This window comes from Vigna unguiculata, chromosome 9 (assembly GCF_004118075.2).
Source record: "Vigna unguiculata cultivar IT97K-499-35 chromosome 9, ASM411807v1, whole genome shotgun sequence".
NCBI lineage: Eukaryota > Viridiplantae > Streptophyta > Magnoliopsida > Fabales > Fabaceae > Vigna > Vigna unguiculata.
The window spans coordinates 26,478,245-26,500,912 of NC_040287.1; the positions used below are offsets into that span (position 1 = coordinate 26,478,245).

General features: G+C 30.8%; 2 protein-coding genes across 3 annotated transcripts; one reads left to right on the plus strand and one right to left on the minus strand.

Annotated features, from left to right (window-relative positions):
• Positions 1–6,977: 6,977 nt before the first annotated feature.
• On the plus strand, positions 6,978–9,174 carry LOC114164822. 2 transcript variants are annotated; one of them, XR_003599601.1, is made up of 3 exons: positions 6,978–7,982; positions 8,209–8,364; positions 8,598–9,174. XR_003599601.1 is itself a non-coding variant. In XM_028049596.1 (2 exons), exon 1 carries the CDS (start codon positions 7,118–7,120, stop codon positions 7,973–7,975), a length of 858 nt encoding a protein of 285 aa, XP_027905397.1. In that variant the 5' UTR covers positions 6,978–7,117; the 3' UTR covers positions 7,976–7,982; positions 8,209–9,174. The 2 variants fall into 2 exon arrangements, 1 of the variants encoding a protein (XP_027905397.1); XM_028049596.1 differs by having other exon boundaries at positions 8,209–9,174.
• A 351-nt stretch (positions 9,175–9,525) lies between these two features.
• LOC114164823 (17.3 kDa class I heat shock protein-like) lies at positions 9,526–10,326 on the minus strand. Its single transcript, XM_028049597.1, has one exon. It carries the CDS (start codon positions 10,132–10,134, stop codon positions 9,673–9,675), a length of 462 nt encoding a protein of 153 aa, XP_027905398.1. The 5' UTR covers positions 10,135–10,326; the 3' UTR covers positions 9,526–9,672.
• Between the last annotated feature and the right edge of the window lie 12,342 nt (positions 10,327–22,668).

Below are 22,668 nucleotides of genomic sequence, written 5' to 3' on the forward strand. Positions count from 1 at the left end.
GAGCGGTCAGGTTCGTGGAAGCATTGAAATCCCTAAGACTAGCTTTAGTGTGTATCTTGTATAGGGCAATGTGTTTTTCTTAATTTTGTTTTGATGTGTTGAGATGTGGACTTGGACCAGGAGATGCTTGATAGGGTCATGAGTGGGTAGGTTCATGATTGGTGGTGAACACATGATTAATATAAGCGAGGAGGTTCATATTAATGATGCTCTTGTGTGAAGATACGAGCGGAGAGGTTCGTATGTTTTCGTGCTCACACTTAAGGGCTGCTGCGAGCAAGCAGATTCGTGGAAGCATGATATATCCTGGGTCCATGGTCAAGTAATTGTATGGGTAAAAGGATTAGTAGTTTCATTTGTATAATGAGACGATGATCTGAAATCCTTGGGTATCGAGTGCTAAGATTAAACAATTTAGATGAAATAAAGTAGTCTAGGGTGAATCTCTAATTTATTAATTGTATATTTGTATTGTTATGAGCTCACCCTTTCTGTGTGTGTTTGGCGATCATCGTGTGACTTGTCACACAAGAGCAGATGATGTTCCAGGTGATGTTAAGGACGCGTAGAGACGGAGAGGGGGCTATACTGGAAGTTTTATTATGAACTATTTATAGTTATTTGATTTACCTTCGGTTGATTTTTGGAACTTGTAACAAAATTCATAGTTATGTTCATTTGAATTTAAGCGTGTCGAACAAATTTTAAAGATTCCCGCATTTTGGGAAGAGTATTTTATGACTATTGAGTTTTATTTATATATTATTTCTTTTATTAAAGCAATTTCCAGTTAGGACGTTAAATACAATTAGTTCAATTTTACAAAAAACAATAACTATAATTTTATTTCGTAATTTTACAAATATTATTATAAAAATTCAATTAAAAAAAGAAATAGGCCAAAACAAACTAAAGAAAAATAGTCTAAGATAAAAATTATAATTGCAAATAAAAAAACAAGCAATTATATACATACAATGAAAAAGAGATAACAAGCAAAATAATCTCAAAACGATGCAAATGGGGATGAAAACACAAAATATTCGGTTGAAAACGCCTAAAATCAATCCATAATCAAATCCCAACCAGTTTGGTGGTGAAAAATATTCGAAACTCACCTAGAGGAGGTCGGAATAATGGTCGTCGACGGGAAGGATCGCGAAACACTACAAATGGGGATGAAAACGGAAAATATTCGGTTCAAAACGCCTAAAATCAATCCACAATCAAATCCCAACAAGTTTGGTGGTGAAAAACGTTCCAAAATTACTTGGAGGAGCTCGGAATGGTGGTCGCCGACGAAGAAACTTCGTGAAAAATTGGTGGCGCGATGAAACAGATAGGATTTCTGCGTTTCGTGCAAAGAAAACCCAAAAATTGACGTCGGGGCTGCGTGGTCAGACGTTACTTAACGTCGGTGCAGAGGGGGTCAGACGTTAAATTAAGTCAGAGCAGAGTGGGTCAGATGTTAAATTAAGTCGGGGGTAGAGAGCTTAGACGTTAATTTTAGCATAACGTCGGGGTACTGTGGGTCAAACATTAAATTACGTCTGTGTTGGAATGGACATACGTTAAAAAAGTCAAATAATTTACAAAAATGACACTGGTCATTTTTAACGTGGGACTTTTTCTGGACAAACGTTATATGGGTGACGTTATAGGGCTTTTTTGTGTTAGTGTGGGTTAAGTGAGTCAACCCACCTTCAACCTGGCTCGAACCCGTGAGTTAAGTCAGTCGGGTTTAGTTCAACCCACTTTTGAAAAAATTGAATCCCAACCCGGCTCAAACCCGTGGTGAGTCGAGTTGGCTTACGAGTTGAAACCCATTTTTGCATCTCTAGTTTTAACTACTAAAATGACTTAGTTTTTAAATTGGTCTCTAATTAATTAGTGTACTATTATAATTTTTTATTTATAGTAGTGATTATTTTAGTAACCAATAATTTTTAATTTTTTAAATTGGTATCTAAATTGGTCACTATAGTAACTAACTATTTATGGATTCTAAAATTGGTTTCTAATTGAGGATTTTCTTGTAGTGGGAAGAGACATTGCAGTACGGTGGTGTTAGAGGAAGTGGTGTTAGAGGAACCTTGCATTGTTGAGGGTGAGAAAAAGAAGGGGGCAGTGCAACGTGAAGAAGATCCTTAGAATATGGAGGGAAATCTCATGAAAATGTAAAGTTAATGGATGTACTATTGCTTTTTGTTAAATGTAATTTTTGAGAAAGAAGTAAAGAAGTTTTTACTTTTTATGTTTATAGGTTACTGTTTTATATTTTATTTTTGGGACAGAAATATAAGTTTTTTTTTTAAGTTCATATGCCACGGTTTTATTGTAACGTGTTTTAAAGCCAATTCTTAAAAAATGTAGTATATTTCATCAACGATTTATAATTGGTTGTTTTAGTAGTTTTTAACCTACCCTTATAAAATTGTGACTTTTTATATTTAGGTGACAATTTTATACACGTTGACTAGTTTAGTGTGGCCTAAAGTCAAAAATGGTGTAGTGACTTATTAATTCATTGCCTTGAGAAGAGTACTCACAATTTTAGGGGGTTATGTGGAGATTTTCATGGAATTGAAGGAGGAAGTATGAATGGTGTGAAGGGTGGGGTAAGAAATGAGTGAAAAGTATGATTGGTGTGGATGGTGAGGTGGTATTCTCACACGAAGTTGATGAGGATGATGTCATGGTGATGCAAAAAAAAGTATGGAAATAAAAATGGGAAAAGAAATGAGTGAAAAATTCCTTATACATAGTCGATGGATTTTTTTTTTCTCATTTCATTAGAAAAATAAAGTCCTTAGAAAGTTCATCTACTTAGTAACATGCCTTATGTACTCCTTACCCTATTTTGTAAATAATAAACGATTTCTTACTAGAGATTGAAATTTTGTTGCAATTATGACAACAAAGACTGAACCTAAAAATTTTAAGACATAAAAGATTCTGGTTGGCGTGTTGTAATGCTAATGAGATATGAGCCTTAGAAGAAAATGAGACCTGAGTTTTGTAGAAACTACTACCAACAAAGAAAGCTCTCAAAAATAAATGGGTATACAAACTAAAACCTCACTCAGAAGGATAAAACACTTCAAAATGAGACATGTTATATTTGAACATCATCAAAGAAAGGGAATATACTATGATGAAACATTTTCCTTAGTGGAAAAAGTAGTGACCATAGTACCATTTAGGTTGTGACAACAATTAAAAAGTGAGAAGTTCACCAACTGCACATACATAACGTGTTGTAAAATTTTTTTAATCCAAATTTAGTTTGTAGGTTGAAAAAATCATTGTATGGCACAAAACAAGCTCTCCATTGTTTGGTTTGCTATGTTGGTTACGACATTGGAATGTTATGGCTTGTTCAATCCCATTTAGATTACTTGTTGTTTATATTGCACAAGGGAAAAACACATCTTTATGTGCTACGTGGATGACTTAATTATTGCAAAAATGCTTGTTTTCATATGAAGGATTTGGAAGCCTCAAAATATTTTTAGGGATTGGAATAGCCTGTAATCCCTTAGGGATTCATCTTTGTCATTGAAAATATGTGTTGGAAATTATGAAAGACACAAGTTTAGTAGGTGTCAAGCATGTAAATTTTTCAATGGAACAACACCAAAAGCTAGTGTCGGCTTCTAGTACACCTTTTGAAGATCCAAAACCCTATCAAAGACTAATTGAGAGATTAATCTATTTGTTTGTAACTATACGTGATTTTGCTTATTCTATACACAATTTATCTCAATTTATATAGAAACCTCATAAAGAGCATTAAGAAGAAGCCTTAAGGATTATCTGATATTTGAAGAAACATTTGGGGTCAATGTATTCTATAATTTGATAGTAAATTATGACTACAAGATGCTAATATTGATTGAGCAGGTTGTCCACTTACAAGACATCTTTTGACTAGTTAGGTGATACTTCTTGGTTCTTCTCCCGTATCATGGAAAACTAAGAAACAATCAATAATCTTTCACTCTTTTATAGAGGCTAAATATTGTCCTATGGTTACGACTACATGTGAGTTAAAATAACTTAAACATTTACTTGGTGATTTGGGGTTCTTGATTTTAAAGGAATACAATTGTATTATGATAGTCAATCAACATTACATATAACTCTAAATGTAATTCTAAATCCAATTTTTCATGAAAGAACAAAACATATCGAAATCGATTGTCATTTTGTTTGTAATGAAATAATAACTGACATCATTTGTCCCTAGCATGTTCCTACCAAGGTACAACAAGTAAACATTTTTTTCAAAGACTTTGAAAAAATACAACTTGAGTCTCTTCTATGCAGTTAAACACTCAAGATCTTCAAGATCTTCATGTTGGAACTTGATTAGAAGATATTGATATATTATTATTATGAATATTTATTTTATTTTATTACTGATTAGGAGATATATTCTTATTCTTCTTATGAGCAAAATTATAGTTATATGAACATTATTTGATTGACATTTTTAGTGGTTATAATTTTAACTTAATTTATGTAAAGATCTTATAATATGTATTTACATTGATGATTGGATGAATAAAGAAGCATGAGTTTTCTTACGGTAAAACTTATCAATGTAGATTGAAATTAATAGATTTTAACTTAAAAAAATAGGTTAAAATATATTTTTTGTCTTAATTTTTGTCAAGTTTTGTCAAATCAACCATAATTTTGTTTTTGTGCTTAAATAAGTCTCAATTTTTGTCAATTTTGTTCAATTTGGTTCTTTTTTGTTAACACCGTTTAAATCATTGATGGTAATGAATAGTGGTTGTCAGTGTCATTTTATAATTTTTTTAAATTTTTTTATTTTTTTAAACTTTTAATTTTTTATTTTTTTAAATGTCTACGTGTTTAAATGCCACGTGTCAGAGTCAATGTTTTATATTTAATTTAGTCCCTATATTTGTTATTTTTGTTCAGTCCTAATTTTGTTTAAAATTGAACAATTTTGTTCCTCTCGGAATTGTGATCAAATTTAACTTTTATATACAAATTATAATGATGTAAATTTTAATATATTTAATAAAAATATGAATTTAATATAAAAAATAAATTTGATCTCAATTTAAAAAAGGACAAAACTAGTTCTATTAAAACAAAATTAAGACTAAATTGAACAAAAATAACGAATATAGAACTAAATTGAATATAACACATGACACATTGTTGGGTTGACACGTGACATTTAAAAAAATTTTAAAAATTAAAAAAAAAAACTACGATGACATGTGACAGTCATTATCATAAATAATTTAAACGATGTTAGCAAAAAAGACCGATTCGACAAAACTTGACAAAAATTGAGAAAAAGAATACTTTAACCTAAAAAATAAAAAATAAAAGCAATGACATTACTTTTAATTAGTTCTAGATTGCAATTCTAAAAAAGTTAACACAATTTTTCTAACTTTTAATATTTAAAATATAATTATAAATATACAAATTCCAATTATCATGTTTTAATAAAAGAATCGAGATTCGGGTGAGGGTTGTTCTATTTAATCCCGTAAACCTGAATTTTTTTATAAAATAAACTCCAACCCTAACTTGATCCATTCAACTTGATTTTTCTCCAATCTTATCACTTATTATGATCAATTTTATACATTATTGAATTAAAGCTAATATATTATCAGTTTCTTTTGTATTTGTATCATACTCCTATGATTTTATCCAAAAACTTAGATACTGTGAAGAAAAAAAATATATATAACAACAGTGTCTAAAAAAACCACATACTTGGTCGGAGTATTTCTTCCTCACCCGATAACCTCTATGGTATGGTGAAATGGCTAGTTTAACCTTATGTTCTTCGTTTCTTCTTTTCCACTTCTTCTTCTTCTTCTCAGTACATTCCCATACATACACTGTCACCAACATTGTGAGGAATCAACACCAACATTACATACCTCCATCAACTCTTCCAAACAAAGTTATAGAAGATCCACCAACACCATAAACAGTTATGGTCTCAAAAAGACCAGCCATCACCATAATATATCTTAAACACGTTGATGGCCATGTACTTGCAGCTAGGAGAAATCCCATAACAGCGCTAGATCTAATTTATATTATATTTCGAAATAAAAAATACTAATTTTTAATATTTCAGATGATATAATATAAAATATTTTTGGAATACACAATCCAAAATGAAAATTAAAAATCCTAAGTTGAAGGATAAATTTGAAATTTTAAATTTATGGAAGTACAGATTGAAATTATGGGGGTATAGGAAGAAATATGTGTTTGCAGTTGAATGGTAACCCAGGCGTTGATGTCTTCGGTTGTTCATTCAATTGAAACAACAGGAAGGCCCAACGACAGAACTAGGAAAGTCAGTAGGATAAAGTTTTAGTTTAGCCGGTGACACAGGTAATTATTTATTTCTTAGTTTTTAATTATTGTTTGGAAGAAAGTGTTCCATTCTTAAATATAATCTAAATTAACATATTAACTATTTTATCTTTAAATTAAAATAAAATAAAAATTTGATAAAAATTCAGTATGTTATTTCTATGTTCTTAAATATAGTATAGTTATCTTATTTTATGAGTATTATATCAAAAATAGATCGTGTAATTGGATAAAAAATAAAAATTACTTACAAATCATTCATCTATATTGGACAAAGAAGGAAAAATACCCATTCATTCATTGACTATATGCAGAAATCCAACATAATAATTAGTCTAATAAAGCTACGGTCCCATATACCAACAGTCATGTATATAGCACCCATCTCTTTCCTTGTAAAGAGGGTTTTGAGTGCAAAGTATTATTACCTTTCGGTTGGTAATTATAGTATTGGTATTATTATACCATGCCTTCATTTATGCATTAGAAAGATAAAATACACACAACTAAGGTGGCAATACTAAGGATAATGAATAGAACCGAAAAATTAATTTAATTCAGAGTTGCTTTACTAAAAGTCAAAGAACTAACCGGGTAGGAGTGAAGATTTGGTGAAAAAAAAAAAAAGAATGAGAAGGACAAAGACATGTCTTGTGAGGTGTGACTTATGATTCGTTAAGCCAAGGTAAAGTGGACACACATACAAGGCGAAGAAAGAAAAAGAAAGATGCTTCCACTAAAGCTGGTTCGTTCTCTGGTCTTAGGGGAAACCATCAACCACAACCCTCATCACATGCTAACCCAAAATCACCACCATTACAACACCCATTATGATGAAGATAGTGAAATTGATGATGAAGCCCGTGGCACGTCCCAACCCCACCATCGTAGAAGAAGGAGAAGAAGAAGAAGAAGGTACAAAATCCCAGGTTTGATTTTTCTCCCAACAAAAGAGATTATTACAGACACATATAGGCTTGCTACCATTGCAAGGGACTTGGGTTTGGACTTGTACCCTACACCCTCACTCTCTCACATCATCTTCTCCAACCCATCATCATCATCATCAAAACCCTCATCATTATCCTTCTCTTCTTCTTCATGCTCCCGCCAAAGCGACGCCGTTCCCATTCCCTTCCCTTCACTCTCCGCAACCCCACTCACCCACCTTCGCTGCTTCCTCACACTCTCCCCACGCGCCTTCAAGATCGTCCTTTTCAGCTCCCACCCTGACGCCGCCGCTGCCGCCGGAAACGCCGGCAACTGGGACTGCGACTCTTTCTCTCTCTACTCGCGGGACCTCGGCCATCGGGTCGGCACCATGGAGGAGTTTTGTCGGATTCTTGCTGGCAAAGGTTGGAGCTTTTATAAAACCAAGAAAAACCCTTGTTCCGACCAGCGGCGCGGCGGCGCTTTTTACCTCTTCAGAAGGGTGGATGTGAACCGGGTTCGGCTTGGAGCACCGGTGGATGGGGCATGCAGAGTGAGGGAGTTGAGGCTACCATACTTGGATTTTGGAAATGCTCCGTTGAGGATTTTGCAGTATATTTTGTTGATGACTGGTGACATCTTCTGTTTGGCATGACATGTTCGTAAGTGTTCTATTACTTTAGGTTTTTTTTTTTTTTCAAGATTTTAGTTTTCATGAATTTTTTGTTGGAAATCACCCGACTTTTACAGTTGCTATAAAAGTCAGCCATTTATGATGTATGGCAATTTTTGTGATTTGGATGATTCATGATAGGTTCACAGTGTAATTGGTACTACGTTCTGATTAAAAAATATTTGAATGAGAAAAATAAAATGCTGTGTTGTTAGATGATGAGAAGAGATGGGCAACAAAAGGGCTCATCTGGTTTTGTCTTGTAATGGGGGTGGTGTTGGAAGAAATGTTGGAAGGGGCATAACCTTAACCACACCACACTAATGCAGATCTGGAAGATGATGTATGGATGCAGTTAGAGCTACTTAAAGGTAATGCAAGTTTCTAAGATAGTGTTACCTTAAGACCTACAACTCCCTAAATATAATTGTAGCCACCTATATTCATATCCATCTATGTTTCTTTAGCCAAAAAGATGTCGCACATTTCAATAACTAAAGTGACTAAAAGTTGATAATACCATTTATTCTGTGTGAAATTCTAACCATTCATTTCAACAAAAGCTTATATGCAATGACAGAATTGGTTGTTTCCATCTTTGCAGTTGTAATTAAAATACCAAAAACATAATTGCTGTCAACGATACCATGTCTTGCTGTTGTTTCCATCTATTCACAGGCAACGCTTGTACGGGGTCTATAATCACTTGAATTCCCTTGCTTTTTTTGGACAAATATGGAATATATTTATCCATTTTTGGTTTTATAGCTCCCATCACTTCAGAACTCTGAATGCTCAGTGAAGAAGAAGACCTATGAATGCACATTTATCAATCATTAGTGTAGGTTGTCTGTGACCCCAAACCAGCAAGAATCATGAGGATTGTCTCAATAATAAAATACCTGATTTCTGATTATTGATTTTTGTCATACTTCTTTAGGATCAATGGTGTGAACTTCTTAAGGTTAGAATTGAAATATTATGGGAATGTACCAAATAATTCTCTCATCTTAGTTCCTTGGGATTTCCATTAGCGATCGAACCAAAGTATATTACAAGAAAAATAGAATTAGATTTAGCATCACGTTACTTTTGTTGGTATTTTCAGTGACCATATAAGATATGGCAGTGGCATATGTCCATGACTAAGAAAGTTTTTCGATCTGAAGTTTTGAGATGAATTCATCAGATAAGGTTATGTTCTCTGATTTAATATTTTCAAGCAACTAGTGGTATCAGTTGATCTGAATTTTGATGTAACAATTTTAGTTTCCAATAATGAACCTTTCTCTAACAAGAACATCTTCGGAGAATTCCAAATAATTTTTTATTCTTTGTAGGACCAAGCAATATACACTGAACATGTTGTCGAATATGCGTTAAAGTAAATATCAGCTAGTAATGTTAATGTTTATCCCACGAGTTTTCTCATGATGGGAAATTGAAATTGAAATTGGGTGTTAATATATTTAGACAGAGATGGATGGAGTTATTCACAATGCATGAATGTATTTAGGTAAGAGCGTATCCGATAATTAAAACATTTGAAGTTTAACACATGAACATCACTCACAACCAGACACACTAATTCCGATTTTCAACATATATATAACAATGTTACCAGACACGCCATACTTCTTTTAGCAGAGTAGCAGAGCTTAAGATTTCTAAGTTCAAGTTTAACCAGAGATTTGAACAGCTTTAACATCAGGCTTCTTGACATCTTCCTTGGGAATGGTGACAGTGAGAACCCCATTTTCAATGGAAGCCTTCACCTGATCCACTTTAGCATTTTCTGGCAACCTGAACTTCCTCAAGAACTTACCACTGCTACGCTCCACGCGGTGCCACTTATCGTTCTTATCTTCTCTCTCAACATTTCTCTCTCCGCTTATCTGAAGAACTTTGTCATCTTCAATCTCCACCTTCACCTGCTCCTTCTTCAGCCCTGGAATATCAGCCTTCAACACGTGCGCTTCTGGGGTTTCCTTCCAATCCACTCTGGTGTTCACAAAGGCAGAATTTTCAGCAGAAAACGAAGATGGAAATTGAAAATCCTTGAACGGATCCCACATGTCAAGAGAGAAAGGATCAAAGACGTCGCTCCTTCTACCATCGAAGAAACTTGGGATAAGCGACATTTTCTCTTCTTTCCTTAGCTGATGCTTTGTTGTCAACTTTGCAAAGGTGTGAATTGTTAGCAGGTACTGAATTTCTTGTACTTGCTTCTGAGAGGACACATGAGGTATTTAAATGAAAGCAAGGGTCAATCTCGTATCTTCCAGAAAAATGTTTTTTTGATTTCGTATGTTTGAAGATTTTTTCAGAAAATTCGGAAATCTTCCGGAATTTCTTCTCAGCTGCGAGAAGGTTCTAGATCCTATTTTATGAGTTGGTCATGAATTGGACTGGATTATTAGAAAGCTATGAAGCCCGAATCATTTGAAATGGGCTACATTTTCTAATTTTCAAGCTTCTTTTCTTGAAAATAAAACTATCGAACTCAATAAAACACAGATATATTAGATAAACTACAAATATATAATTCGCATAACATAGTTCGATTATTTTAATATTTCTAAATTTTTTCAACACATAAAATACTCTTATTTCTTTTACTTTCCTTTTTTAGTTTAATTTTGTTTTTGAACTTCGTTTTACCTTACTATATGTTTGTGATTTTTGTTTTATCGTAGAAATTATATTATTATTTTAATAAACAAAAATGGTTTCTCACTATTTTGGCGATGTACTGATTTTTTTAAATAAAATAATTATTATGTTAAATTATTTTATTTTAACTAATAAATAAAATTTAATTGGTAAGGATTAAAATTTATGTTAGAACTATATTCTATATTTGCGTCCTTAAAAAATATAAATGGAAAAATCAATTTCTTAAATTATTTTTTATTTCAATTTTAAATTAAAAAAGGTAATCAATTTTTATCTTATCTTTGATCCGCTGTTGATGGATAGGTAAACCATTAAAAATAGGTTAACGCACTGAAAATTTAACTCGGTTCATGTCGATTTAGTCGGGCAAAACTGGTCGAGCCAAAACAAAAATATTTTCAACCTGATTTGCCTGATTTTAGGGTGACGACCCACTTTTCCATCCTCCATATAAACATGTTCATTACATTAAATAAAGAAAAGTTCAATTCCATATATATTTTAGTAATTTTTTTTCTACTATTTTCAATTCTATTTCAAGAGTCATGATATTTTAGGTTTTTTTTTTCTACTTTCGTTTGATATATTTTCAATTTTATTTGAAGAGTCATGATATTTTGACCATTTATCATTTTATACAATAAGAAATATCTTTCAAAGTATCACCTCCCACAAAAATTAAATTGATATGACTCCTTATAAATATCTCATTCATCTGAAACAAAACATAACTCAAAATTTTCTCCATTGTTCACATCTTTAATTATTTATTTTTCAAATTCAAGGTTGAGTTATTTTTCTTCCGGATGATTCTCTTATCATGCTTTTTCCTTGGAGCAGGTGTAGAGAATCCCTTCCCTCATGTCTAGCTTACTTGAAGGTTTCAGAGAGATGTTTTAGACAAAGGGAACAAAGATCTCTGATTCGTTATGGTCTGTTTTTTAAACCCGCAAGAAGGTTTATGAAACAAAAGTTACATCCAGACCTTGGTTTCAAACTGGAAATATGTTGTGTCCTTGGCTGAATGCTGAAAAAATCCTCATCTGGAACTAGAATAATCCAACCGGTGGAACTTTGATATCTTCATCTATTATGAAACAAACTAGAAACACCAAGTTCCCAAATCACACTTTATCCACAGGTTCCAATTTCCAAAAACAACCTTCTCATACTAACCTACAAAGTCAAACCTCCACCTTTCATAAATGCTTACAAAATTCCACATAGATATCCGAACAAATCAACCCACTTTAATCCAGACAAAATAATTCTTACTTTAATTCAAATAACAGAAATCATGCGTGTTAATGGTTATTATTTATTATCATGCTTGTTTTTATTTGATTTTTATTTTAAAATATTTTTTGCAATCAGATTTTATTAGTACGAATTTATAATATTAAAATATTAAAAAAGTATCATGTGTGAGTGTAGTTTTTTAAAAAAACCAATTTTTTTAAGTTTTTAATTTTAAATATTTAAAAAAAAATAAAAAATAAAAAGATGTCACTTGTTAAGCTAATATTGTGTAATATAACAGTGGCAATACCTGTTGTTATTAGAATAAAATATGAAAAATATTTCTTTTTTATGGTATGGTTTTTCTCCCTTAATTACAATAGAATGAGATTTTGTTTTGCTAATTGTAATATTGTGATTTTATACCTAGACTGTCAGTTGTGGATTTTTGTGTATCTTTAAGGGAGAATGGCCTACCTCCAAAATTTTTAAATTTTTTTTAAAAAGTATATTCCATTTTTTTTATTTTATAAAGTATAATATTTAGTAAATATTTAATGTTAATAAATAATAAAACATAAAATTAAATATAATAAAGAAAAAAAATTATTAAGATATTTTTTATGTTCTCTCTCATTTTTAAGTCTCTCACATATTTTACTCATCTTTCAATTTTGCATGATTTCTTTTGTTTTTTTTTAAAGGAAGTTAGACACAAATTCATTCTTTATGCTCTCATTTTTTCATGTGTTCTCTTGCATTTTTAAGATAAAAAGATAATTCTCTCTTGTCTTTTGATACTCTTGATAGTGAAATATTAATTTAATAGTCAGTGTTTTTTCATCTCATAAGTTTTTGGTATATTTATATTTTTATGAATATAGAAGTAAAAGTTATATAATATATGTTTTTTTTAACCATTTTTTAGTTTTTGCTTGATTATCATATAATTTTTTTAGTATTTAAGTCTCTTAATTTTCGATTAAATTTTGATAAATTATTTTTAGTCTTATTTTTTTTTAAATAAGTATATTGATGAAAAATAAAATAATAGATTTATTTTTTTAAAGTGAGAGAAGGAAAGATATCCGTGAAGATGGAAACAAGATAGATTTACTTTTTTACCTTCTTTACATATTTTCAAACATGATACTAAGATCCAATGATTGAATTAGAGAAATCATTTCTTAAGATTTGAAGAATTATAGGTAGGGGTTTCATATTAATTCTTTAAACTTAATCAGGAAACATTCTAAAATATGAGAGTATCCGATAAGTGAAAAAGTGAAAGAGGTGAAATTAGAAAAATTTATTTAAAATGGATTATATATCAAATATAACTTAAAAAGTTTCATTTTTTTCTAAGGAGAAATTCAATACTCAATTATATATATTTTAGTTAAATTAATAGCAATAATTAAATATATAAATTTTAAATATATTATGTTGGTCCCTTCAAAATTTTTTATGAAGATTCGCCATTGTAGACAGTTGTTGAACAAGGGTAGCTACTATAAATGTTCCCTTTTGTTCTTTACTTTCGGTGCATTGAAAGTAATAAAGACATTGTTTAATATTTTAATCTAAGATGATATTAAAGCACAAGAGACACATGAGGTTGATAACTTGAATCAACCTTATAAAAGCAAATATTAGTAGTATGACCATATTTCAAGAAGATTTGACTTTGGAAGTTGGCAAAACAACTTCCACGCCCTCAACTAGTACCCCACCACAATGACCCTTATTACTACCACCCGAGCTCCATAACTACCACGACCACCGCCGCCATGAACAAATCCAACAACAAAATGAGAGCGAGTGGCAATATCAAAGGAGTTAGGATGCGGTAGCCTTGTGAGTAGTTAACAGAGGGAGATAAGGACTTTTTGTTAAATCGAGCAATGCGATATTCATGGGCGAGAAGAAGAGCCTTAACTTCAGTGATAAGAGGTGTCGTAAATTTGCTTTCGATGACAAAAATCATAAAGGCATAATCTTGTGGTAATCCTTCTAAAATAGCATCCAATGTTCTGCAAGCGATATTTGATTGCCCACACCAGCAAGCTTGTCAGCAAGATTCCTAATCTGAGACAAGAACTCGCTCATCGTTTTGTCATCAAGAGAGGTGGTTCGAAGGTAGGTGCGAAGTTGACGAATGTGTGCCTTCGTCTGCAAATGAAAGTACTCATTAATTTTGTCCCATACCTGATATGAATGAGTGTAGCCAATGACCCAAGAGAGAACGAATTTCGATAAGAATGATAAAGCCAAGTGAGTAACAATTGGTCCTGAACTTCCCAAGCTTCATAGGCAGGATTCACTTTGCCATCTTGATAATATGTTTCGATAAGGTATTGTGGAGGAATGACGAGATTGACTACGAAATGCTGAAGCTTACGAGTTTTGATGATGTGTTCAATTTGTTGCTGCTAGAACAGATAATTGGTGTTATGAAGCTTCTCAGTAAGAGAAGTGAGAAAGGGCGAAGATGTAGAAGGAGTAGGTGTAAAGTAAGCCACTATAAAAAACATTAGGGTTTTAACACTACTTTCACTATTTTATTTCAAAAATAGTCTGATTACATGTTTTTTAGAACCTTTGGGTGTGCTTATTTTCCTTTTCTCCATCCTTACAATGCTCACAAACTTAACTTCAGATCACAAGAGTGTGCTTTTCTTGGGTATTCTTCCTCTCATAAAGGTTATAAATGTATCTCCTCTTCAGGTAAAATCTACATTTCTAAAGATGTGATTTTCAATGAACATCAATTTCCTTATTGTGATATTTTTCAATAACAACCTATACTTGTCTCTTCTCTCTCACCATACTTTAACCTTAATCATGATCTATTACCAATGTCCCTCACTCCTTTTACCCCTCCAAATTCTATTTCAGTTGCAGGTTCCTTACAACAATCTCTTGTATCTTCTCATACATATTCCCTCTTAATCAAAATACTGATTTGTTTGTGTCACCCATTGTGTCACAATATGCATCCCCCTCTCCCTCTTATCTTGAGTCCAGTGCTCCTATTGAACCTATTCCTAGAATTATTAATAATCATCCTATGCAAACCAAGTCCAAATCAGACATTCATTGTCCATGAATTTGTCCTTCCTTATTGTTGGCTCATACTAAACCCAAAGGAATTAAATAAGTTGTGTCTGACCCAACTTGGTTTTCTGTTATGCAACAAGAGTATTATGCATTATTAAAAAATCACACATGGGATTTAGTTCCTTTGTCCTCTGATCGACAAGCAATATGGTGTAAATAGGTGTTTAGAATAAAAGAAAATGTAGATGGATCCATCAACAATTATAAGGCTTAGTTAGTTTTTAAGGTTTTCATCAAGTCCTTGGCTTTGATTTTCATGACACATTCTCTCTAGTTGTTAAGCCTATTACTATTGGAATTATCATTATTCTTGCTCTATCTTATCATTGGGAGTTATTTTAGTTAGATGTCAACAATCTCTTTCTTAATGGTCTTCTCAAAGAGACAATTTATACGATTCAACCTCCTGGATTTGAGGTTGCTGATAAATCTCTTGTGTGTAAACTAAATAAAGCTATTTATGGATAGAAGCAAGCCCATGCCAATGTTTTTACAAACTCAAACCTACACTGATTCAGTTTGGTTTTCAGGCTAGTAAATGTGATCCATCCTTGTTCATCTACAAGCATCAATCTCAAATTGTATTTCTTTTGGTTTATATGGATGATATCATCATCACAGGCAACTCTTCTTCTCTCGTTTAGCAACTTACTACTCAGCTTAAACTCTACCTTTTTTCCAAAAAACCTTGGTCAGCTAGAGTATTTCTTTGGAATTGAATTTAAGCACTTACTTGACAAGTCCCTTCTCCTCACTGAAAACAAATACATTAAAGACCTTTTTCACGAGACCAACATGGCTACAACACATCCTATTTCTTCTCTTTTGTCCTCTACCTACAAGTGTGAGAGTGAAAAAAGGGTTGGGGAAAGCTCGTGTAAAGAAACATAACAACTTAGGTTAGCGGTTCACGGTGGTCACAAAATAAAAACTTATGGAGCAAAGTAGTTCGCACGAAAAGTTGTGGGCAAGAAAAGTTGTCTGAATCAATCATTGTTGGCGAAGGCTCTATTGTATGCGACAAGGTTCACCGGTTGTGTTGTTCAAAGGTTGGTCGGAAACCCTTCGTGCTTGGTCGAAAACCCTACGTGCTTGGTCGGAAACCCTTCGTGCTTGATCAGAAACCCTTCTGGGTGTTTATTTATGATTGTGATCTTCATGTTATGCAAGTCGTGAACCACTAAAAGCATTTAAATCTTTGTTGTGGTTGCAGAACTTTGACCCGCACATTGGAAGAAGACGAAAACATATGTCATTGGTTTTGCGTGGTTCATTGTCGGTCACCCTACACTTATTGAAAGCAGTTGAAGTTTTATTGTTGTGGGTTGTGAGTTTTTCGATTTTGGGTACGAATTTTCTAGTGTGGATGTTGTGTCATTCATTTAGTTCTGTTAGGGTACATTGTTGTTCTTTACATTTTAGGGGTTTTACATTTGTATTTCAATTAATTTTGATGATGTGTTTATATGTTTGAGATTGTGTTGTTTTGTATGATTACATTTGATGGTTTATTTTTAACTTTTGATTGTTGTGAAGTGATTTGAGTATTATGTTCCTTATTTTAGATTAGTGGACATGAGTGAAGATAGTGACAAGAGTCAAGATAGTAATTGTAGTGATGATAATGACAAGAGTGAAGGTAGTGAAATGGGATTCAATGATGCAATTGAGGTAAGTGAGTTGTACGTGATACATCTAAACATCTATTCATTGTGTTTTGACATATTTGGATCTAATTTTTGGTTATATGTTATTGTTATTTTGCAGATTTGTTTCAGGCATTCTTGTAAGACCAAATATTTAGGTTTATTGAATAAGAACTTAATTGAGGAGCAAAAGCTATGTATTGAAGGAACACCATTTTGGTGGTTCACTTTGTTGAATGAGTTTGTTAAGATAAGTTGAAATGTTCTTAGCGTGTTATGTAATTTGTGGGTAGAAAAAAGATGTGGTTTTTTACTTAACTCTAAAGTTGTGCCATTTAAGTTATTAGATGTATGTTTAGGTTTGAGATTAAGGATTATTAGAGATGGAATGGATTTGATGAGGCTGACATTGATAGTGTATTTAGGAAGAATTTTAGTGAGAAGAAGGTTACTGTTACCCTCATATATAATTATGTTTTGAATCAGTCTCACTATGTTGGTGAAGATAATTTTTGCAGGCTTTACATTTTATTAGGCATATCAGATTTTCTTTTGCCTAATAGAAATGGAACAATATTTCTCATACTTTTCAAAATTGTGGACGATTTGAAAAGTCTAGGTAAATATAACTAGGATGGTGTAGTTTACAAGTATTTGGTTGGGATTTTGTGCAAATGGGTCCATGGTTTTGAAGAAGCAAAGACATAGAAAACACTTCCATGTTGTGGGTTGTGTTTATTTATTATAGGTGAACCATAGTTAGTTACATGAACATACATAAGTTATTTTATATTAATTATTTTATTTCATTTAAATATATTGTATTTCTTTTGTTTCAGCTTTGGGCTTTTGATCAGTTTTTATTTGTGAAGAGAAAGGCTGCATGTGTGGGAAAGAAATATCCAAGGTTGTTACGTAGGATGAATATTAAAGTAGGTGACAGTGCTTTAAAAACTAGTTTGGAAAAAAATGTGGTAAGTTGTATTGGGTTTATTTATTTAGAGTTATGTGTTATGGTTTGATTTTTGAATTGTGGTTTTTTTGACCTATTTGGCAGATAGTTCCTGATTTCTGTGTCAAAGGAAGAGCTTGTTCATTCAGTAGTGAGAGAAGCGTATGAAGTACTTGGTCATCAATTTAAGAGAAGTAAAACACAACATGTTACAATAGGTGGAGCCACAAATAAAGATGAAGTTAGGGTTGTTATTGAAAACTAAGAACATCAAATTGCTGAACTTTGACGAGCCCTAGCCAATTTAGAAGTTGTGGTTGATGAGAGGAAAAATGAAAGAAAGAAGGTCTCGGATCCTATTCTTCCTTTAGTGGATATTGACGACCAAAATGGTGGAATCGATGAAGACCATTTTTATAGGAGGGTGGACACCAATCATATCAACCACGCACACAGTTAAAGACTCTTGTGAACCATTCTACAGTAAGGGTGAGGTGGAACCAATTTTGTTCATCACGTGGTAGTGTTTCTATTGGTGTTAACTCCCTACAATTTCAGGTTGACAACACAAGTGAAAGTGATGAAGATTTGATGTAAATATATTTAAAATTTTAAAACAAAATAAAAATAAAATTTGATGTAAATATAAATTTAAATAAATATAATATTGTTAAAACTATTTAATAAAAATATCACTATAATATCTATATAAAGGTTAAATTTAGTCTCAATTTGGTTAGAGACAAAATTACTCAATTTAAAAAAAAAATAGACCGAATTGAATGAATTTAATAAATATGACGAGATACAGTGACCTATTGAAATTTTCGAACAAATATGAATACTAAATATTTTAACCATTTTTTTAATATACTCATTAAATTAAATATGACAAATGAAAACACATGCACCCACTTTTGTCTTATGATTATAAAAATTAAAAGTCTAATTATTATGATTATTATTAAAATAAATATGTTATTAAACTTATAAAAATAAATTCTTAACCAATAATAAAAAGAAATATAAAAATTGAAGATAATATATAATTAATAAAATAATTTATATTAATAAAAAAAAATTGATTGTGAAATATGTATAAATAATTATCCCGAAGGAATCATAGATATTTATTTATTAGAGGGTTAATTATGTTTTAAGTCTTTCGTAAATTTGGAAAGTGTCAATTCAGTTCCTGATGAATTTTTGTGATATATTGAATAGTTAATATATCTAATTTTTTGAATTGAGGAATTGAGTTTCAGTATTAATTTTTTGTTGTTAATTGGGTGATGTGGCTCTTAAGTCGTTGACGTGGTTATTGTCTTGTTATGTCACCTTGCTAAGTTATCGCCATTATATAATCTTGTATTTCATAATTTTATGATTACATATTTATATTTTTATAATTTTATTCTTTTTTATTTTTTTATTTTTAATTTTATAATTTTAGTTAAATTTAAAAACAATTTTCGTTCAACATAGTAAATATTTGGAAAATATCTCATATCACGGCCTCTTGTAACAAAATATATATTATGTGATGACATTCTAGGAGGGTGACAATCAAGATAACTGCCACATCACACAGTTAACTACACCATTAAATGATAAAGACTCAATTGAAAATTTTTAAAATGTTAAGGACTCAATAGATCAGAACAATTTATTAGCAATTTTCAGTTTACAAATTGATTAGTGACTTCAAACATAATTAAACCTAGTTATTATATTTAATTTTAAATATGTATTATAAAATGCTTGTTGAGATTATGTTGGATAAAGACTAGGAACAAATATACTTGCCTAGAATATTTATTCCTTTAAATCTAAATTAACTTTTATTGGAATTGTTGAGGTAAAACAAAAATAACTTATCTCTATTATGTATTCAACTTTAAGTATCTTGATGTCAGCTTTAAGTATGTCATGACTAACTTTAAGTATCACGAAATCAAGTATCAGAGTTCGGTTAGGTAAACAAGTCTTTGAAGATCATAAACTAAAACTACGGTACAAGAAGGGTCGGTTCAAGGCTCAAGGAGGTGATGCCACTACTTAGGTCTCTAAGATAAAAAGGCCTCAATTTTTATTTTTAGTACTAATTGCTTGAGGTCTCCAAGAAAAACGACCTAAAAAAAGATTCATTCTTAAGTTTGTTTCAGGCCTTTAGAACCACTAAGTCGTCCTTGGATATAAGTAACTCGTGTTAATGGATGAATGAGTTTTATCGTTCTTTAAGCTTTAACATAATTATCCATTTTGAAGATTCCATTCTCATAATACCTTGAAGTTGTAACTTTTAAGAACAAGGTCAAAACTTTATGACCTTTAGTAGGATTGAGCAACGATTAAGTTGGATCAAGTTCGGATCCAACCTGATCACTCCAACATAATCTAAATTTAGCATTTTAAAATCTAATCCAACCATTTAATTTTTCAATTATTTGGATATGGATAATTCGAGTTACGAGTTAAATATAGGTAAGTTATTCAAATTTGAAATTCCAACCTATTCCATCATTCATACATGAGTTCCTCACAGGTAGAGTAATCCTTCAACTATAGAATTCACAACCGAAGAGCCACCATCGACAGCCTCCCATGCAACTTTGACAACCTCAACAAAGGGCCACATGCTCACAACTAAAGGGTACTCTTCCATTTACACGATTTCATGGCCCCACCACCAAGTTACAAACAACATCCATCACATTAAAACTTGTCTAAAGTGAAAAAAGGTTAAGATTTTTAGTCTTCTCATATGTGTTTGATTCCTTATTTTTCACTTGCCAAAGTAATACTTAATTACTACTTAGACATTACTATTTATTTAAATTAGTATTAATAACATTGTATTTATTTTAGTCCAAATTATTGCACTAATAAAATATATTTTAAACTTTTATGAGCAAATGACTTATGAGTTTTAGGTGTCAATATAACTCTGAAATCTCAAAATTCATAGTCATACTTAACATTACTTTATTTAAAAATTATAATCATAATCTTATGTATATTTTTTATTTATTTATCTCATTCAATGTTCATTTAATTTTTTTAGATAGTTAAGATGGTTTAGTTAATATTAAGTTTGTCTAATTTTAATCTTTTTTTTTAAAGTTAGTATATGTTAACTTATGTTAACCTTTTTATTTTTAATATTTATTTAAATTAAAATTAAATTGTAGAGTCAATTAATTAAAATTTTGGGAAAATATCAAAATAAGTTCTCATAATTAGTCCTACATAAATCTACATAAATTTTATCTCAATTACTAAAAGAAATACTATAATTGTACCGAAATTATTGGTTAACTGTGAGAGTAACTAAAAGGGGTTTTTGAAATAGGTCTTACGTTACGTTTTAATTATTGGGCAGAAATGGTTGGATCATAAGATGGCAACATTTTATTGTACTTTATTTGATTTAAATGAAGGGAGAGGACATTCTAATCAAGTGGTATAGAAAGAAAAGAGAGGGTCACTTGTTCAGAGTATAAAAGACTGCTAAAAGTTAATGGAGAGGGGAATAAAAATAACATTTTCAATAATTCAGGAATTTTATTTTCTACAAAAATGTAGTGAATATTCAGGAATTTTATTTTCTACAGAATAAAACGTCATTTTCATAATAATTGATTGGGTATTATATGAAAAGCCCTTTTAACAATAATTGTGATTAGAAAAATAAATAATTTATCCTTTCTTCCTTTCTTATTATTTCCTTGTCATTTCATTTTTTTTTTGGAGTTATAACCATTCATGTGATATAGTCGTCGTTGTTCACTAAATGTACCATTATAATAATTTCTAATTGTAACTTTTTATATAAATTCATGTCGGATATTATTGTATATCTTAGCTGACATATTAAAATCAAACTTAAACTTAAGTTTTCATAAAAAATAATGGTATATATATATATATATATATATATATATATATATATTTTGAATCTATCATGTTGTAAAGATAGTAGTCCTATAAAGTAAATTTGCCGACCACTTTTACTTTTCACTTTTTTGAAAAAAAAAAAGTGTAATTAGTTAGTTAATTTTGTTTAAAGTTATTATTGAAGTTATTGTCAATATTACTGTGAATTATGATTGAGTAGAAAAATATAGACTTTTCACGAAGAATTAAGAAAAAAATTATTTGGAGATAGCAAAAGGAAAGAGGTAGAAAAGAATGGATTCATAAAATTATTTATAATAAAATTATATGATTATAAGAATATAAAAGTATAAAAAATAACTGGATAACATGAAAAAAATAACATTAACAGTTACATTACTTAATTACAAAAAATTAAACATTAAAAACTCAATTAAAAAATATAACTCATTTTCTACGTATTATTATATTTTAATTTTCCCACTTGATTCATTGCTTAAAACAAAATTATTGTTTTGTAAATGTTGAATAGGTGTTGAGCTAAATATCTTATCTTCATTTATCATTACCATTACTTTGATCTGACTAGGAAGCGAAAATTAATTAACCACATGTGATGAGTGGTAAATGACTATAATTATATTTTGTCTTGTTCACTAAAAAAGTAATACTTGTACACACCATAATTATATGTGCCCTCTTGACTAGGCAATTTTAGCTGTATAATATCTACAATTTATAACTACTTTTGACTCCTGCTTACAAAAAAACCTTCTTAATTTCATATTCACTCTTATTGCATCTTTCTTATCTTTCACACTTTGCGCAGCTTGTTCAATAATAGTAAAAGAATTATTTTCCATTTAACATTTTTAAAATTGGAATGTATAGATAATTGGTATGTATTTTATTATTATTTATATTTTTATGTAGCATTAATTTTATAAATAAATATTATTTGTGGTGAACAATTTTTAATTTTAATAAGATTTATTATTATTAACTATTTTATTTTAATCAGATTTATTAGTATTTTTTCTCTTCTATCGATAAATATAATTTATCTGTATGATGCAAAGACATAACAACAACTTATATAAAAGTGTTTTTAAAATAATAATGTCCATAAGATTAATGAATCTTTC